Source organism: Chlorocebus sabaeus, chromosome 3 (assembly GCF_047675955.1).
Source record: "Chlorocebus sabaeus isolate Y175 chromosome 3, mChlSab1.0.hap1, whole genome shotgun sequence".
NCBI lineage: Eukaryota > Metazoa > Chordata > Mammalia > Primates > Cercopithecidae > Chlorocebus > Chlorocebus sabaeus.
In genome coordinates, this window is record NC_132906.1 from 94,988,821 (window position 1) to 95,009,044 (window position 20,224).

General features: G+C 52.8%; 1 protein-coding gene across 4 annotated transcripts in view; it reads left to right on the forward strand.

Annotated features, from left to right (window-relative positions):
• Positions 1–2,362: 2,362 nt before the first annotated feature.
• TFDP1 (transcription factor Dp-1) overlaps positions 2,363–20,224 on the forward strand; it is a 59,840-nt gene continuing 41,978 nt past the window's right edge. For 2 of the 4 annotated variants that reach the window (XM_038007929.2, XM_038007931.2), the window contains exons 1-2: positions 2,468–2,574; positions 3,449–3,524. In XM_038007929.2, coding sequence (XP_037863857.1) covers positions 3,513–3,524 — 12 coding nt within the window. In that variant the 5' untranslated portion in view covers positions 2,468–2,574; positions 3,449–3,512. Of the gene's footprint in view, positions 2,417–2,467; positions 2,575–2,997; positions 3,106–3,448; positions 3,525–20,224 lie in introns of those variants that run through there. The other 2 variants (XM_038007930.2, XM_007961006.3) reach the window with 2 other exon arrangements.

Sequence of the window (20,224 nt, forward strand, 5' to 3'; positions counted from 1 at the left end):
TCTGAAAAAGAGGACAGTTTAATGGGGGTGTGGAATTGGCAGGGAGAGTTTGTACCATGACTGGAGACTCTGGAGCAGACACACACACAGCTTTTGGGAGATGAAGACTTTTCCTGGGAAGGACACGCTCACTTCTAGTAAAACGCAGCACAGGCCATTTCCATGTAATATTTGGGACGGTAGCTGAATCTGGTGCCTACATGCACAAAACAAGACAGTATCTGGCCCCAACCATAGGGCTGAACCTAGCCTCTGGCATGTGGTGCAAGTCAACACCTGAATGAGTGCATCATTAAAAGAACCTTGTCTCCTAAACAGCCCAGGCTCTGGAGACACAGGGAGGCCAATGGCTTAAATTCCTAGGGTTATGGGCTTATTTAGGAAGTTTGCATTTCAGCAACCCAATCAAGGGACTGCAAGACAAGGCAGTGGCTAAAAATATTTGGATCATCAACCAAAAATTTTAGAGGAAATTCTGTTGACTTTTGTTAAGAGAAACGAGGGCTTTCTGTGGAACATGTGGCTATGGAGAGGAAAAAGGGAGTAACTTTTTGCCCTTTTCCTAAGCCACGCAAAGCCCCGTGAGCGTTCATTGCTGCAGTGCCTCATGCGTGTTCAGAGTATCTCAGTGCAGTGATTTTTGTGCAGAAATTTCTTTGAATAATATTAGTTATCAACTATATAAACATTGTTGGCTTATCAGAATCCTGAATTTGTGGGGAAGACGTTTAAGACCCCAATCTTGTACCCTACGTGTGTATCCTCCTAACTGGAGCCCCCAGGTCTCAGGGAGAAGTCCCCAGAGGCCAGGAAGGTGTCACTGTTGCCATCAGGGCTCAAAGACTGAAATTTAGGAACACATCAAGAATTCCTGTGAAAGAGAAGGAACGGAGCTAGGAAGATAGGGCCATTTGAGGAACATCAGTGTTGTCTAAGTACCTATTTGTGTGAACCAGCTCGCAGAAAGTGAGCGTTTCTGGTAGTCTTCAAAGAAGAAACGGGTGCTAATTTATAAGCAGTTGAAGCCAGGTGACCAGAACTTTAGGGGGTGCGGCCTTGCCTGAGGGGCAGGAGTGGCCAAAATCAGCATAAAACGTGCAAAGCAGGCTGTCATGTAATAATACCCCGCACAGGCAGAGAGGCCTTTGGTCAGCTCCTCAAGTCCTCCTAGACTTAGGCACAGGCAGAGAGGCCTTTGGTCAGCTCCTCAAGTCCTCCTAGACTTACGCTCAGAGCGCACCAGCCTCTGCCGCCGGCTGTGGCCCTGAACTTTGGACTCTTCTCTGGCCTAGCCCGCCCTTGGCTGGGGTGCTCGGGCCTGGCCCTAGCGGCGGGGCCATCCAGGGTGGACTAAGTCTGCAGGACTCGGGCACCACCAGGCTCACCATGCAATGAAACTGTTTCTGGAGTTTTCCTGTCCCTGCTTTCCCTCCCGAGTCCCGGGCCAGGCTGCGCCCAGTGGGCACCGAGGACGCCCAGAATTGTTGGTAATCTGGGTGTAGGCCAGGCATGGGCTTGGAGGTCACCGGGTCCAGCAGAGGCAGCGGCCTCTGTGCCACGCACGCACACACACCTCTCTTCCGTGTGTCCACATACACACGTCTGTGCACACATCTGCTCTCCATACATGCACAGCCCCACACACAGTCGGCCCTTTATGTGCACAGACACTCGTGCACACAAGCGGCCCCCTCTCTCCGTGCATACAGGCGCGCACACAGCTGGCTGTCTCTCCTTTGTGAGAGAGAGCTCAAGCACACACCTGGCCCCGCTATTCGCACACACACTCCTGGACACACTAGTCCGTGCTCCCCCCTACACACATGCACACAGCCGGCACTCTCTGCTCCCTGCACACACATCCTGACACACCCGGCCCCCCACCTGCTGCCCCATGTGCACACACACTAGTGCACACACCAGTCCCCGCCCCCTCACATGCACACACACTAGTGCACACACTACTACTCGCTCCCCTACATGCACACACCAGTCGCCGCTCCCCCACGTGCACACACACTCGTGCACATAGCCGACCCCGCTCCCCCATGTGCACACACACTCTTGCACACAGCCGGCCACCTGTCTCTCCGGACACACCGTCACAGACGCGCACAAACGCGGCCCCTTGGCCTCCGAGCGCACGCCGCGCGCGCTCACTGCCCGTCCCGGCGCAGGCCCCGGTTCCATCTCCGCACGCGCACGCGCACACGCGGACACGCGCGCACGGCCCCTCCCCGCCCTCCCAGGGCGCGCAGCACTGGCGGGAGGAGCGGGAGACCGACGAGCTGCAGAAGAGGAGGAGGAGGGCGCCGAAGGCGCGAAAAGGCGCGCAGGCGCGCTGCGCGGAGCGGGCCCGCCGCCGCCCACGTCACCGCGCCGCGCGCACGTCACGCCGGCCCGACGCTCGGCCAGGGTGAGCCCCGCGTCCCGGCGCCGCTCGGCCCAGGGCAGGGACCCCGCCACGGCCGGGACCGCCCGGCCCGGCCCCCGCCCGCGCCTCCCTGCGCCGCCCCGCGCCCCGCACCGCGCCCTTTCCGCGTCCCCGCCCGCGCGGCCGGACCGGGCAGCCAGGTGCGGGCGGGCAGGGGATGCCGCGGGAGCCGCGGGCGGGGGCCGGGGGTGCGGGCGGGACCCCCGGCCACCCCATCCCGTGCTCCGGCCGCGTGTAGGCGCCGCGCGGCCCCGACCCGCGGTCTCCCGCGCCCTCCCGCGCCCCGCGCGCTCCTGTGCCTCGGGGACCCCGCGCGCTCGGCGCTGGTGGGGGCTCCCCAGGTGACCGCGGGGCGGGGGTCCAGGGCCTGGCCCTCCTGGCCGACAGCAGCGCCCGCGCCCCGCGCCGGAGGTGGGGACGGGGCCAGGGTCGGCCGGAGCGCGCAGGGCGGGGGAGGGGAGGCCGCCCCACGGCGGCCCGCGGGGACCCGGTTCCGGCGCGCGCGGGAGGCGCCTCGTGCGGAGGCGGCCCGAGGCCTAGTGACAGGCGCGCGGCGCGGACCCCGGAAGCCCACCTGTCAGAGTTACCGGTCAGCCGGGCGGGCGCCGCCGGGGTCTGGGGTGGACGCCGCGAGCCTGCACGTTGCGCCGGGACCCTGGGGCTGCGCCCAGGTGGGTGGTGGGGCCCCCCCTGCAGCGGCGGGAGGGAGGTGCTGCGCCCTGGCTGCCGGGGCTCAGCCCCACCCTCGGCCGCTGGGCGGGCCGTCGGGGACCTGGGGGTCGTGGTGGTGACCCTGCGGGCCCGCGGGCCACTTTTGCGCAGGGGTCATTTCCGTCTGACGAGGCGACTTAAAATCCTGAGTGTAGGAGTCGGTTTGGCCAGCTCCGCTCTCAGGATGGAGGGTGCCTTTGGGAAGGAAGGTCCACGTTTCCTTTGAGATGTGTTATTTTTTCAACTTCTTTTTTCATTCTTACTTATTTCTTGTTTTTCCTTCCCTTTTTTTTTTTTTACCAGAAAAATCATTTTTCTTCTCTGGGAAGGTGAACATTTGTAGCATTTATTTCCCGGATCTGGTAACATGGCAAAAGATGTAAGTATGTTTGCTTCATGCTGCACACGAATGTTTGCCTCGCACTAAATTCTTTGTAGTTTTCTGCCTTTGTTTCAGAATGACAACACATAAGCTACAGTAGTGTTTATTTTCAGACTTTTAAAGCATCTGAAGCGGGATGAAGGTGAAAGATGGAAGGATCTGATCTCTGAAACTGCGCTCACCACCCCCAAGTTGTGGCCTTGGATACCACACTGTGCAGTTGGGTGGTGATGGGGTGGTGCCTTCTGACTTTCTCCTTATCTTTACCGACTGTGTTAATTGATAATTTTGAATAAACTCCTTATTAAATTGAGGTGGAGGGTGTTGCAGCACCGCAGCGAATCCTCCATTTCTTGGGGGGCTTCCACATAAGATCCTGGACGGGGGCCAGGCTCAGGTCTCAGACTGTAGCCACCTGCTGGCACCTGTCTTCCTATAGAGGAAGTTAATTCCACTTGGGTGGACCAAGAGCCAAGCAATTGTTTTGGCCACTTTTTTTTCTCAGAAGGATGAGATTTGGTGGTTTATGAAATCTGGTAAGAAATGCTACTTAGCCTGCTTAGTATTTGTCATGAAACTATAGAATATTTTGAATAATTTTTTAAACTTGTGTGGGGAACGAGGCTTTTAAGGCCAGAAATGTACTCTATTTTATTGGCGTGTGGTTCTTTACCATGCTTGGTAATGCTGGTCACTGAAACAAGCTGGATTCCTTAGTGTTTCCCATCACGCATTGCTCTGTAACTGTGAGTGAAAGGGGTTGTTGATACAGCTGTAGCGAAAATGCATCCAGAGTGTGGAGCCCTCTCCATCGAAGCAGAGGTTTCAGTGGTCCCTGTGAGGCCTTGTGGGGCGTCTGCCCTCCCTGACCTGTGACCACCTACGTCACACGGTGTCCCTGGCTTCAAGCACTGGGATGTGCTTTAGAGAGGGCATATGAGCACACAGGTGGACCCAATGTGGGTTTTTGAAGTCATATCTGGGTGTGCTGCGAGGCTACTTTTATCCTATCCACTGTGCTTGTCCATACCACGCCCTGACCTCATGCGTGCATGCACTCAGAATGCCAGATGTGGCCACGTGCTCAACGCGCAGCCGTGTTCATTACGTCTCCTCAGGGTGAGGAGCTGGGCCCAGGGCCTCGGTTAGAGCACGCTTCTGGTGTTGTGCGGTTTCCTGTGTGGTTTCCTCAAATGGTTCTCAAACGCGCTTTAATACATAATGGGTGGTGCCACCGGGGCCCTCATTCATTCCCCCTTGATTTCATTGGCACTGTATGTGAGTAGCATGTAGTGTGAGGCTGGGGGTGAGGGGCATGCAGAAAGGTGATCCGACTCTGCGGGACTCTGAATACTCTATCCGGTTTTGGCATCTGAGACGTGGCATTTGTCAGGGGCTGCATAGGCACAGGGACTGGGGGCTTACCTTGCGCTCAGGGGTTGTGATCTGAGTTGGGGGCTGGCGCTGGGAGGAGAATAGGATTCTACAGCTGGTGAGGCGTTCCCTGCTCAAAGTCTGGGAGTGGTCAGGAGTGCTGGGTCTGGCTGGAAAGGGAGATTGTGGACAAGTCAAGGAATTTGATGTTTTCTCTAGCTCTTTTTCTTTTGAGACAGAGTCTTGCGCTGTCTCCCAAGCTGAAGTGCAGTGGCGCGATCTTGGCCAACTGCAGCCTCTGCCTCCTGGGTTTAAGCATTCCTCTCACCTCAGCCTCCCAGGAAGCTAGGATTACAGGCGTGTGCCACCATGCCTGGCAAATTTTTTTGTGTTATTAGTAGAGATGGGGTTTCACCATGTTGGTCAGGCTGGTCTTGAACTCCTGACCTCAACAATCCACCCACCTTACAGGCGTGAGCCACTGTGCCCAGCCTAGCTAACTCTTTTAAGTAGAGGTGTGACATTTGAGTTTTGAAAAGATGATTTTGGCAGCTTTTGCAGAAGGGAACATAGATCACCAGTTAGGGTTTTTTTTGTTTTTTTTGTTTTTTTTTTTTGACACAGAGTTTTACTCTTGTTGCCCAGGCTAGAGTGCAATGGCGTGACCTCGGCTCACTGTGACCTTAGCCTCCCGGGTTCAAGCGATTCTTCTCCTCCGCCTCCCAAATAGCTGGGATTACAGGCGCACTACCACATCCAGCTAATTTTTTTTTTTTTTTTTTTTTGAGATGGAGTCTCGCTCTGTCGCCCAGGCTGGAGTGCAGTGGCCGGATCTCAGCTCACTGCAAGCTCCACCTCCCAGGTTTACACCATTCTCCTGCCTCAGCCTCTCGAGTAGCTAGGACTACAGGCGCCCACCACCTCGCCCGGCTAATTTTTTGTATTTTTTAGTAGAGACGGGGTTTCACCGTGTTAGCCAGGATGGTCTCGATCTCCTGACCTCGTGATCCGCCCGTCTCGGCCTCCCAAAGTGCTGGGATTACAGGCTTGAGCCACCGCGCCCGGCCCCAGCTAATTTTTTGTTAGTAGACACTGGGTTTCACCATGTTGACCAGGCTGGTCTTGAACCCCTGACCACAGATGATCCACCCACCTCAGCCTCCCAAAGTGCTGGGATTGCAGGCATAAGCCACTGTGTCCAGCCCACCAGTTAGGTTTTTAAAGCACTGGTACTGCAGTAAAACCATAGGTATATGCCAAAAGCCCTTAAGCGAGGGGAAAGCTGTGCCACTCCAGCTTCTCAGAGCCCTGGGGCCTCTGTAGAGGGCCATGAGGTGCCCCAGGATGCAGGGAGCTGGAACTAGTCCCTGGTAGTCACCATGGAGGAGAAGAAACAAGGACACCCAAGACCTGAGACTGGAAGGTTCTGGAGAGAACACAAGAGAAAAACAACTCAGGAGCTTCCAACATCAAGTAGGGCACAGGGAGACAAGCAGGTGGGAAAAGGCCACAAATGGCTCCATGTGAGTTAGAGGCAGAAAGAAGAGGATGAAGTCAGTCCTCTGGGGGTGTCATCTTTGAACAGCAGTTGACAGGCAGTGAGTGTGAAGGTCTGTATGGCAAGGAGCTACACACAAGGGAGGAGAGAGGTACTCTGAGAAGTTTGCAGAGTGGGTAGGAAATGACTGAGGAGTGGTGAGGAGAGTGATCAGTGATGGTGCAGTAGGTGCAGAGTGAGTGGTGGTGGACTTGATGGAGAGTGAGTGTGGTGGTGCTGGAGTGGGTGGAGAGTGAGTGAGTGGTGATGGTGTTGTAGGTGAAGAGTGAGTGGTGATGGTAGATTGGACGGAGAGTGAGTGTGGTAGACTGGGGGAGAGTGAGTTGTGATGGTGTTGTGGGTAGAGAGTGAATGATGGTGATGGTGGAATGGGTGGTGAGTGAGTGGTGATGGTGTTGTGACTGGAGAGTGAGTGGTGTTGGTGTAGGTGGAGAGTGAGTGGTAATGGTGGTAGGTTGGGGGAGAGAGTGTGGTGGTGGTGGAGTGGGTGGAGAGTGAGTGGTGATGGTGGAGTTGGTGGAAAGTGAATGGTGATGGTGTTGTAGGTGGAGAGTGGGTGGTGATGGTGGTAGACTGGGGGAGAGTGAGTGGTGATGATGGTGGAGTGGGTGGAGAGTGAGTGGTGATGGTAGATTGGATGGAGAGTGAGTGGTGATGGTAGAGCTGGTAGAGAGTGTGGTGATGGTGTTGTGGGTGGAGAGTGAGTGTTGGTGTTGTGAGTGGAGAGAGTGGTGATGGTGTAGGTGGAGAGTGAGTGGTGATGGTGGAGTTGGTAGAGAGTGTGATTATGGTGTTGTGGGTGGAGAGTGAGTGTTGGTGGTGGTGTGAGTGGAGAGAGTGGTGATGGTGTAGGTGGAGAGTGGGTGGTGATGGTGGTAGACTGGGGGAGAGTGAGTGGTGATGGTGGTGTTGTGAGTGGAGAGAGTGGTGATGGTATTGTGGGTGGAGAGTGAGTGGTGATGGTGGAGTTGGTAGAGAGAGAGTGTGGTGATGGTGTAGGTGGAGAGTGAGTGGTGATGGTAGGTTGGATGGAGAGTGAGTGGTGATGGTGGAGCTGGTAGAGAGAGTGTGGTGATGGTGTTGTGGGTGGAGAGTGAGTGTTGGTGGTGGTGTGAGTGGAGAGAGTGGTGATGGTGTTGTAGGTGGATAGTGGTGATGGTGGAGCTGGTAGAGAGTGAGTGTGGTGATGGTATTGTGGGTGGAGAGTGAGTGTTGGTAGTGTTGTGAGTGGAGAGAGTGGTGATGGTGTAGGTGGAGAGTGAGTGGTGATGGTATTGTGGGTGGAGAGTGAGTGGCAGTGCTGGGGTGGGTGATATAGGGTCACAGGAGGAGGTAACAGCCTAGAAGGTGGCTGCCTTTGATGTTCCTTGAGCAGGCCCAGCTGGAGAAATGATGAGAAGGATTAGGTTTCTGCTCTCTTGCTCAGGGACTTGTTTTTTATTTTATTTATTTGAATTAAAATGGTAAATTCTAATGGAATATTTCTCTTTATACTCTGTTGAGTGGGAGAATGTGGAGAACAGGAGTCAGCTGTCAGATGGCCACCTGGCTGGCGCCGGGAACCTGAGGCCTTGTCTTGCCCAGCAGGAGTGCTGGCATAGCATGGGCCACTTACAGAAATTTATTATCAAGATTATGGGCTGCCCTTGGCAATTTGGGGAGGATTTCCTTGCTGTGGGGACTGTCTGTTTCCATGCCTGGCCCACCCAGTCTGTGATAGCCTCAGGTGCAGTCCTGTCTTAAGTTTGGAGACACTCGGGGAGGTCCATACAGACTCTGAGTTTTTGAACTGCCCTTGAAACGTCTCAGGCCCTCCCCCTCAGGGCCCAGAGAGGCTGTCCTCCGGTTCCTGAGCAGGGTGGCTGTGACCTGCGGATCTATGGGGTCACATGGCAGGTAATGGTGGTGCTCAGAACCGTCTTCAGATTTAGTCTTGGAAGATACTTTGGCGCCTCCTGTAGAGTTGGATAGGCCCTTGTCATGAGTCACTCCAGCTGCAGGGCCTCAAGTTGTTCTAGAGCTGGGCTGGCAGGGCCCTTGGGTGAGGGAGTATAGCCTGGCACTGGCATCTTGGCCTGCAGCCAAGTTTCCTGTCTGCCCAGGCAGCACGACCCTTGGTGGGATCAGGCAGAGCTGTGCCTCTCCCCTCCCGACCTTGGAAGATCCTGCCCTCACACACGATTGTCCAGTGTCATGAAGGTTTGTAAGTGGGAAGGCGGGCAGATGATGAATTCATCAGACATTACAGGGATGCTTTTGCTGTAAGACATTGGGGTGTAGCCAGTGTGGGGCTGTTTCTGGGGTCCTGTTTGTCTCTCCAAGCTCCTCCTGCTATTGGTAAAGATGCAGGGAATCTGAACTTGCTCTTGGATTGGGCAGGGACTCGGACCTGGTCAGCTGCCTGTGTAGAGAAAGTGGCTGTGGACATCACTGCCCAGCATTCACTTGCCTTGGTTGTGAAAGCCGTTCTGTGGTGCCTGTTTGTGTCCTGTGAGTTTATGGAGAAATCCTGAAATTGGAGGCGGGGACCAAAGAGAACTGTGTGCCTCTCACCATGGAGGCTTTTGAGTGATGCTGTCATAAGGCCCCGCTAATGCCAAGAGGGGACCAGTGAGCTCCTCGAAGGGTCTACCACCAGGTGTCCTTTTACAGACTTGGACGATGAAGTTCAGGCCTGAAGAGGTGGACCTGATGTGGCAACAAACTGCTGTTTCCTTCAGTGTTTGAAGAAGTGAGTTCTGGGAACAGAATTCAGCAACTCAGGCCTTGTTTTGTCCTCATAAAGAAACAACTTTACATTTGAGGTTAAGAAGGTTGTCAGTTTAGCCCCCTCAGGTTTAAGTATTGAAGAAATCTGTGATGACATGCTTGTTTTTACAACAGTCTTTTCATATTTCAGGATTTTTTTGCTACATAGGATGAGGTTAGATTAATTCTGAAGAGATATTAAAAATTAGAAAATTATAGGTTAATTAAAAGTTTTGCCCCTGCTGGTTGCAGTGGCTCATACCTGTAATCCAGGAGATGAGCGGATCACTTGAGGTCAGGAGTTCGAGACCAGTCTGGCCAACGTGGCAAAACCCTGTCTCTACTAAACATACAAAAATTAGCCAGGCGTGGTGGCAGGCGCCTGTAATCCCAGGTACTCGGGAGGCTGAGAAGGAGAATCGCTTGAACCTGGGAGGCGGAGGTTACAGTGAGCTAAGATGACGCCACCATTGCACTCCAGCCTGGGCGACAAGAGCAAGACTTTGTCTCAAAAAAAAAAAAAAAGTTTTGCCCCTAAAACATGCTTTGAAAGAGGTATTATAGGAACATCTGGAATACAAAAGATAAAAGGGATATCTTAATCAGCTCTTTGTTAGCTCTTTACATTTGGTATTTGGAAAAAATCTCTGGAGTTCATTGTGTAAGAATTAGAAACCTCACCTTTGGTGCACAGCTTGGTTTGCAGTAGAACTGTTAGGTGCTCTTCAGGGGATGTTAAAAACTTTTCACTCTTGGTATTTACATTAAAAACTATTTTGTTGTAGAACAATGAGAAAATCCAGATTTGCAGTTGATGTTTAGCTTGACTTACAGTGTGGCTGTCTGCTGTTTGTCGTAAGGGACTAGATTTGTCAAGTTTTGCTCAGAGGAGGCCTAGCAGCAGCGGGTGGCTTAGACCACACGTGGGGATGGATCTGCAGGGGGAAGGGCAGTGTCAGCATTGGCTGAATTAGAGGCTGAATTAGAGGACCCCTCATCCCCCAGGTGTCTTCTTACTCAGATGATTCTGGTTGTTCGGGTACTAGCCATGCACTGCTGTCTGTATCTTTGTGCGTGGTGCAGGCCTGGAAAAGCGTCCACCCTTTGCACTTTTTTCCCGTCTGGCTGAGATTCCCACAGCATCCCGACTCTGCTTCCGGGCTCCTGTGCAGACGCGGACTATGGCTTTTAAGTTGTCACACAGGTCATGGCTCTGTTCTCAGGTGCTGCAGATCATTTTGAGACTCAAGGATGAAGAGTTGCATCTACCTCTTCCTGTCAGTCTTTTGTGTGAATCCTGTTTTTTGTTTTGAGACGGGGTTTCACTCTTATTGCCCAGGCTGGAGTGCAATGGCGTGATCTTGGCTCACCGCAACCTCTGCCTCCTGGGTTCAAGAGATTCTTCCTACCTCAGCCTCCCAAGTAGCTGGGATTACAGGCATGCGCCACCATACCCTGCTAAGTTTTTTTATTTTTAGTAGAGATGGGGTTTCTCCATGTTGGTCAGGCTGGTCTCGAACTTCTGACCTTGGGTGATCCACCTGCCTCAGCCTCCCAGAGTGCTGGAATTACAGGTGTGAGCCACCACGCCCAGCCATAAATCCTGTTTTTCCATGGTCCAGTTTCTAAGAGATTCTGGTCTGATGAATGAAACCCTTGTGTGTTCCCTGTGGCTTTGAGATACAGTATCTTTTAATACAGGTGCTTGCCCTGTGCACCCTGGTGTGCCATTCAATAACATCACGTCACTGGGTCTGAGGAAAAGAGGCAGTGTGATCTGCTCCAGTGGATGGGGAAGCAGGAAAGGGTTGGAAACCCGAATGGATCAGCCCAGAATCCAGCATTGCCAACGCGTCCCTGGCCCTTCCCTCCTGCCCAGGTGACAGGTGTGGTGTGTGCTGGTCCTCAGCCCTGCCCAGGAGACAGTTGTGGTGTGTGCGGGTCCTTAGCCTTGTCCAGGTGACAGTTGTGTCTGTGGGTCCTCAGCCCTGCCCAGGTGACAGGTGTGCTGTATACTGGTCCTTGGCCCTGCCCAGGTTACAGGTGTGCTGTGCGTGAGTCCTCAGCCCTGCCCAGGTGACAGGTGTGCTGTGTGTGGGTCCTCAGCAATGCCCAGGTGACAGATATGCTGTGCGCTGGTCCTCAGCCATGGCCAGGTGACAGGTGTGTGTGCAAGTCAGGTGACAGGTGTGCTGTGTGCTGATCCTCAGCCCTGTCCAGGTGACAGGTGTCCTGTGCGCGAATCTTCAGCCCTGCCCAGGTGACAGGTGTGGTGTGCGCGGGTCCTCACCCTACCCAGGTGGCAGGTGTCCTGTGCACTGGTCCTCAGCCCTTCCCTGGTTACAGTTGTGGTGTGTGTGGGTCCTCACCCTGCCCAGGTGACTGATGTGGTGTGTGCAGGTCCTCAGCCGTGCCCAGGTGACAGGTGTCCTGTGCGCTGGTCCTCAGCTGTGCCCAGGCTTGGGCTGTGGGTGCCGCCCATTCCTAGTGGACATGGAATCCTTGTGTTACTGAGTGACCTGCCTGTGCCGGTTGCTGTACCAGCGGGCTTTTCTGTCGCAGTTGCTTTTTAATAGTATCCATTAAGTAGACTTTTCACAAGAAAAGAATATGACTTACTAAAAAAAGTTCGAGCAATATTTCTTCTGATTGTAAGAGTAATCTTAGTTGCAGAAAATTTTAAAAAATTCTAGGAAAGCAAAAAGAAGAAAATGAAGTTACGTTCATACGTGAGCTGAACTGTTAGGATTTTATAGCGTGTGCCTGTTGGATTCCTATTTAGCCATGTGTGATAAAGCAGCTTTTCCAAGATGGGAACGTACTGTACCTTCTGTTTCTAATCTTTTCACCTCAGTATATTGTCAGTGTTTTCTCTGGTCAGTTATTTTTTTCTACCATGTTTTTAGCAGCTGTACGTTTATTTGGTACGTTGGGGAGTCGTAGATGGTCAGTTACTGAAAACGTGGATTAACCTGGGAAATAATTTTAAAAAGATGCTGTACCTAAACACTTCATTTTACATTTACACAAATGTGCATCTGGTCCCCAAATCTCTTGGCTCTGGACTGAACTCCTCTTCTTGGAGAACGGGGCCACCCCTTCGAGCCACACCCAGCACCGTACTGGGTTTTGATTTCTGTAGATTGAGTGGAGAACGTGAAAGACGTCTCAGGACACAGAGTGCAGCCTCCTGGGTGGTTTGCAGTTTTCCCGGGATGCTGATAACAGTGCCGCTGGTGTAGAGGGGTGTCTGGAATGAACAAGGCTGAGTCTGAGACACACGTACATCTGTCCGAGAGAGTCCTGTCGGCCTGGCGCCATAAGGGAGAGGCGGTGGAGTTAGGAGAGCTCTTACTGCTGCATGCATGTGCGTCAGTAATTACCCACTGCCCTGTGGTTGGAGATTCTAGTGGTTTCCAGTTAAATCTTCCCATATTTGCACAAATCCAGGATGAGTTTTAGGATGAACTGCTGGAGGTGAAATTGCCTGTGTGCGTGCTTGTCTGCGAGTACAAACGCTGGTCTTTGAGACGTACCGTCAGGCTTTTTAGCTGCTGTGTAGTCATTTACTTCCTCTCCTTGAGAGTATTAATGGCTCGGAGTAATTTGTATGGGACTTATTTTAGACTCTGCTGTTTCTTTTGCCTTTAAGAAAAATCAGGGTTTGAATGAAAATATCTCATGTCACCACTGTTGATAGAATCCGAATTATATTTTGCAGGGAAGCAGGATGAAGAGGGAGATGACCGTGGTGGGAGTTCAGCCTCTGACTTTGTTTTCATGCCTGAGTTTGAGGTCATACCTCTTACCTAGTTATTGACTCTTGGAAGCCATTCCTGCTTTAGGGCATCCTTTGACTCCCGGAGTTGTTTTTAAGCTTAGAGGCCTTATCTGGAATGATGCAGCATGGAGGACAGATGTCTGCCTCAGCGTCATCCAGCTAGCCCGAGTTGAGCTGTCTGTGGATGAGGGGTTCCTCTCGCTTTGGGAGACCCCGGGTGTCCCCTCCCCCAGCACGGCCAGGTTGGGGAGGAGGAGTCACACATTCAACAGCTCACGGGGTGTGCAGCCACAGAACTGGAAACCCTGGTCTGTAGGCTACGTGTCTGGGAGCTCTGCAGGCCGGTGGTGCAGTTGGCTAGCCACGATGACTTTTGCCTGGACTTAAACTCTTTTTTCTCTAACAAATGGAAAAGCAGTTCCCAGTGGAGTGGCCGGACCAAATCCTATTCTGGGGTGGAAGGGGATGAAGGTGGTCAGCATCGAGGGCGACGTTGATGCCCATTCGTGTCCTCAGTGTCTGTCCCATCCCAGGCTGTGGTTCCAGTGGCATTTATCACACATGGACGCTGATCCTGGAAACCATGCTTCGTGTTTTTGGGCATTGGTTCCCTGGAGCCCTGTTTTTGCTCACTGTTGGGACAGAAAGACTGCTGGTGAGGAGGCTGTGTGTCCCCTCGCCCCAACCTGTCCTGAGCTTGCCTGACAGTGCCTCCTTGTGGGTGGGCATCAAACCCTGCACCTGAGTCTGCTGCGGCTCTGGTGCCTGCCCGGTGCCATGGTCAGGGTGGGTGTCCTGGGCCCTCCGGACACCCCCTGTCTGGCCAGGGTTGCTGCTCCGTAGTGACCCCAGGCCACCCTGGAGGAGTGTTTCTGAGAGTGCCGGTGGCTCACTCTGTCCTTGGATGACTTGGTTTTTGTTAAAATGGAAATTTAAATTCTTTCTAAAAGAGAAAAGAGTTTAATGTAAAAACTTTTCCAGAAGAGAAATTAGATGAACATATTGTTACTTTTAAAGTTAGCTGATACGATGAGTAAACAGATGAACGGAGATGGTCTCCACCTCCCACGGGCTGGCGGTATACTTGGGCGAGGGCTCCGGGGCGGCTCTTCCCTGAGGCCCCAGGCCTGGACCCCGTTGCGCTGTCCGGCAGCGTGTGCTGCGTTTCCCTGGGGAGCATTTTCCTACCGGGCCTGTGTGACGTGTTGTGGAGGAAGCTGTGTGAGGCAGGGGTTCCAGGGCCTGCACGGCTGGATCTTGCTATCCCTGGGACCTCAGGTGGGGACTCTGGCCTCTGTGTGCTCGCCTATCCCATGTGGGTGGCCAGCCACCCTCCCTAACAGGGCAGTGAGGGAGAAAGGAGGGCGTCAGCTGCTGGCCCCGTCCTGGCTGAACTTGGGTGGACGCAAAAGAGTGAACATAAGGCTTTGACGAAATTAGGAGCACCTCATAGGCCTGGGCTCGGGGTCAGACCTTCTCCCAGCCACAAGGGACTGGTCTGATCAGAGCTGGAGGGACAGCCATTGCCACGTGCCCAGTGTGGGGGCTCTGAGCTCAGGAGCCAGCAGCCAGGCACACTGGGGACTCTGTGGCCCCTGCCTCTGACCCCATGTGTTGCACAGAGGGGCCCTGGCTTGCCCTGGGCACTGTTTAGAATGATTGAGGGGGTGGCAGTTGGCCAGATACAGGAGAGATGGAGTCTCCGAGGGAGCAGGCCTCTCCTGCAGGCTGCGGCTTCCAGGAGGGCTGCAGGCATGAGGTGTTTGAACACAGCAGTGACTTCATAAGAAAAGAGAGCGGAGCTGCTGACATTTCAGGTGAGTCGTTGTCAAGAGTGTGGAATCCAACTGTGCTGGGAGCCACTTGCTGGTCCCTGGCCAAGTCCCTGTCTGGTCCCTCTACTCCCCACCACCCCAGCCCCGGAAAACCTCGCCTGCCAGGTTCATCCTGCACGACCCAGTTCAGCCTGCCCCAAAGACAGCCGGAGGCAGGATGCAAGCACCTGTTTAACGGCTGTGGAACTAATGTATGGGTTTTCCAGGCAGTTTTGCATTTGTGCCTAATGTAGATTGGAGCATCTTTTGGTGTTTTTCTGCTGGAAAAGCAGGCTTTAGAGTGGTGGCTGAAAGTCTGATTACAGATTATATAGATTAGAGCAGCCTCTGCTGGGAGAGGGATGCTGGGTGCCTGCCTTCCAGGTGTCTACTCGCGAGTGGACGGGCCCCACCCTCTGTGCTTGCTGGGGCTTCAGAATCCACGGGTTTCCTGAAGGTTCTGGTGCCCCCTGAAGCACAGCCCCACCTCCCCAACCTGCCCCTCCTGTGACTCGCGTTGTGTGTGAACTCACCTCCTTGCTCTTCAGCTTCCCTGCCTGGCGGCTCCAGGCTGTCCCTGAGGACCTGGGGTTTGTGTTGCCCACTTGGGTGGAGTCTGCACCCCCTTTCCTCTTCATTTAAGTTGCGTGGGGCCGGGAGGAGGCGTTCTCTGCCCCTGCATGGCTCGCACCGTGGCTCTGGCCGCCGTCCCTCTGCCCGCTCGGGGATGCCAACTTCCTCTGACTCTTTCTTAGGGTGACATTGGGCCCCACCCTGGCCTACAGCTCCGCACCTCTGGATGGACCTCGTTAGGCGTGCGGTTTTTCCCTTAGTTTAGAGGATGAAATTACTTTATTGCTTTGTTTAGTTACGACAATGGAAAGTTTATTTAAAAACTTGGTGGTGCAGAAAGGTATCAGAAAGTAAGCAGTCATCTGAAATGACAGTCATGGGGACTCTGCTGTTAAGGCTTTTTGGTGATTGTTTTTGGGGATAAGCTAGATGTGTGTGTTTAAACACACATGTGCAGTATGGAATTTTAAGTAAATGAACTCACGTTTTGTTCACTGCTATTTTTTACTCAACAGTTTGTCCTAGGTTTTTTTTTCACATCAGTAAATATAAGCAGAGATAATTCTAAAAAGTTTGTGGAACATTTCAGACACACACAAAAGAGAGAGATTGTGCTGCTGCCTCATCCCTGTCACGGACCTGGGTGACTCCCTGCGTGGCCAGGGTGATCATTAAGTAGTTATTAAATATTCTGACATGTGTCTCTTAGAGATAGTCATTCACTCTTATTGTCACATGGGCAGCATTTAGATTTCTCAAGTTGTCTCAAATTTGGAAAGTTTGTTTGCATTGGAGCCTCGCCCCCTTTCCGCAGCTGCTGGAGTCTGGTCTCGTCGATGCACCCTCACTTACTCCACCCTGTTGATGCGCTGCCCTGGCTGAGTGTTCATCCTTCAAAACCTTACCCTCAACGGTGTTGGGGCCTTTGAGAGTGACTAGGATTGATTGAGGGCACGAGGGTGTAGCCCCCCTGCCTGTTGGATCAGCGTCCTTATAAGCCAGTCCCCAGGGCGAGCCTGCCCTTTTCCCACCTTATGAGGCCCGAGGAGGAGGTGGTAGGTGCAGCCTGGAAGCTGGCTCTGCCCTGACCTCCCACTTCCACCTCCAGGACTGCGAGAGAGAATCCTTGCACTTAGGGCTCCAGGACCGTGAGAGAGAACCCAGGACTGTGAGAGAGAACCCTTGCAGGTAGGATAGGGCTCCAGGATCACGAGAGAGAACCCAGGACTGTGAAAGAGAACCCTTGTACTTAGGGCTTCAGGACCGCCAGAGAGAATCCTTGTATGTAGAGCTCCAGAACCGTGAGGGAGAACCCAGGACTGTGAGAGAGAACCCTTGCACTTAGGGCTTCAGGACTGCGAGAGAGAACCCAGAACTGTGAAAGAGAATCCTTGCATGGAGGGCTCCAGGACCATGAGAGAGAACCCTTGCACTTAGGGCTCCAGGACCGTGATAGAGAACCCAGGACCGTGAGAGAGAATCCTTGCACATAGGGCTCCAGGACTGCAAGAGAGAACCCAGAACCATGAGAGAGAACCCTTGCAGGTAGGGCTCCAGGACCATGAGAGAGAACCCAAGACCGTGAGAGAGAACCCTTGCACATAAGGCTCCAGGATTGTGAGAGAGAACCCAGAACTGTGAAAGAGAATCCTTGCGTGGAGGGCTCCAGGACCATGAGAGAGAAACCCTTGCACGTAGGGCTGCAGGACTGCGAGAGAGAACCCAGAACCGTGAGAGAGAATCATTGCACGTAGGGCTCCAGGACCGTGGAGAGAGCCCTCGCGTGTAGGACTGCAGGATTGTGAGAGAGAACCCAGAACCATGAGAGAGAATCCCTGCACACAGGGCTCCGGGACCATGAGAGAGAACCCTCCCACGTAGGGCTCCAGGACCGCAATAGAGAACTCAGGACTGCAAGAGAGAACCCAGGACCCAGGACTGTGAGAGAAAATCCTTGCATGTAGGGCTCCAGGACCATGAGAGAAGGAACCCAGGACTGTGAGATGGAACCCTTCCATGTAGGGCTCCTGGACCGCGAGAGAGAGCCCAGGACTGCGAGAGAGAACCTTTGGACCTACGGCTCCAGGACTGTGAGAGAGAATCCTTGCACCTAGGGCTCCAGGACTGCGAGAGAGAACCCAGGACCGTGAGAGAGAACCCTTGCACCTAGGGCTCCAGGACTGCGAGAGAGAACCCTCGCACGTAGGGCTCCTGGACCGCGAGAGAGAGCCCAGGACTGCGAGAGAGAACCTTTGGACCTACGGCTCCAGGACCATGAGAGAGAACCCTCGCACCTAGGGCTCCAGGACTGTGAGAGAGAACCCAGGACCGTGAGAGAGAACCCTTGCACGTAGGGCTGCAGGCTGTGGTGTTTGGTGGCGGAGTCTGAAAGGACTAAGACATGGCTCACATGTTTATTTAGGTTGCTTGCAGCACTTCGTCTTTATCTAAGCAGGTGTGTGATAAATGCACTGGCTGGGTTAGGCTTCCAAGTACCCTCCTAATGGGTTCTTGGAAGTACAGCTGCCCAGGTAGGGATTGAGGACTGGGTAGAGGACCTGGGTGCTGCCAGCCACGGCATCTCTGCCAGCCCAGGAGTGCACATTTTTGTTTGCATTTCTCAGAGCACTACTGGGATAGCTAGAACGTCTTGTCTTACATTTGTTAACAGCTTTGTGTCTTGTGTATTTTTCTATTAGGTATTTGTCTTTTAATCAACTTCTGATTCTTTCCAAGAACAAAGTTTGAGTCTCTATTTCAGTAAAGTTTTTCTTTACCTTCAGAAAAATTAGGATGTTTGTGAAAGTTTTAGTTTTGCAAATATAGACCTTGCATGTAGGTTTGATCTTAGGGGTTATATGTTTTTAAAATTTGTTATTATCATTGAGTGTTTTTATCCATTATATTTTCTTTCTTTGTTCTTCTTCTTCTTTTTTTTTTTTGGAAACAGTCTCGCTCTGTCGTCCAGGCTGGAGTGCAGTGGCGCTATCTCGGCTCACTGCAAGCTCTGCCTCCCGGGTTCACGCCATTCTCCTGCCTCAGCCTCCTGAGTAGCTGGTACTACAGGCGCCCGCCACCATGCCCGGCTAATTTTTTGTATTTTTTAGTAGAGACGGGGTTTCACCGTATTAGCCAAGATGGTCTCGATCTCCTGACCTCATGATCTGCCCGTCTCGGCCTCCCAAAGTGCTGGGATTAGAGGTGTGAGCCACCGTGCCTGGCCACCCATTGTATTTTCTAACTGGTTATTATTGCTTATAAAGGTCTGCTTTTTCTAGTATACTTTTTTCTTAATTTTTTTCATTTTTTTTTCTATTTTTATTTTTTATTTCCATAGGTTTTTGGAGAACAGGTGGTATTTTGTTACATGAATAAGTTCTTTAGTGGTGATTTCTGAGATTTTGGTGCACCCATGATCCAAGCAGTGTACACTGAACCCAATTTGTAGTCTTTTATTCCTCACCCCCTTCCCACCCTTTCCCCTAAGTCCCCAAAGTCCATTGTATCATTCTTATGCCTTTGCATCCTCACAGCTTAACTCCCATTACTTCTGTTTTTATGTTTTCTTTACTCTGCTTGATATTTTCTAGCATTCTTATGACTTAAAAAAACTTTAGTGAGGCTGGGCGTGGTGGCTCACGCCTGTAATCCCAGCACTTTGGGAGGCTGAGGTGGGTGGATCACGAGGTCAGGAGTTGAAGACCAGCCTGGCCAAGATGGTGAAACCCCGTCTACTAAACATACAAAAAATTAGCCAGATGTGGTGGCAGGCGCCTGTAATCCCAGCTACTCAGGAGGCTGAGGCAGGAGAATCGCTTGAACTCTGAGGGTGGAGGTTGCAGTGAGCCGAGATTGCGCCACTGTACTCTAGCCTGGGTGACAGAGTGAGACTCCGTCTCAAAAAAAAGAAAAAACCTCAGTGAATAATAATGTATAAAGTGTAAGAAAACCTAAAGAATGATAACATACCTACTATAAAATACACAGATGTGAAGTATACAGCTAAATGGATTTTAAACATCACACACACTGTGTCACCACTGCCCAGATGGCAACACAGCCATCCAGGAGCCTCCCACATGCGCCTAGGGCAGTCCCCCTGCCGTGATTCTCCTCCTGTGCTGGAGTCCAGCAGTGAGAAGTCAGCTCTGCCGCCAGCCGCAGTGCCTTGTGCTAAGGATACCGCTACCGCTGCAGGTGCATTCTCAGAAACGGACGTTCGCTGTGTCCTGTTTTTGGCAGTTGTAGTTATGACCATCTATAGCTGTGAACATCTTGCATGGTCTTTGGCGCACGTCTGTGCGTGTCTGTGGAGGATTTGCATGGTTTGGCCCTGTGGGGTCGCGGAGCTGGGAGCAGACCCAAGGGGGCTTGCTCCTGTGCCCACAGCTGTTGGGCAGCAGGGCGTGATGGCTCCTGGGGTGCTGGGCGCCTGTGGCCTCCACCTGCATTCCTGGCGCCCGAGGGTGCTGTGTGTCGCTTCCGGGCTGCAGAAGAGCCTCTCTGTCTTGATGCGGAGTGGCGTCTCCAGTCCACGCGCAGGAGTTGGGCTGTCTGTCTGTCTCTTTGTTCTGACTTGCAGGGCTGCCTCTCTGCTCTGGGTGTGGTCCTGCCTCGGGTCTGCATGTTGCAGGCATGTCCTCCCTGGCTGCGGCACTCTTGATTTTTTTTTTTTAGTGGCTCCCTTTGATGAGGAGACTTTCACTGCCCTTTTCTCTTTCCTTGGGTGCAAATGATACAATTCTTTGGCCTTTTTAACATCATCGTGTTTGCTTCTTACGTTTTTCTTTATTTTGCCTCCTGCTACCTCTGCTCCAAACTGGATAGTTCATCTCACTGTCTAATGTGC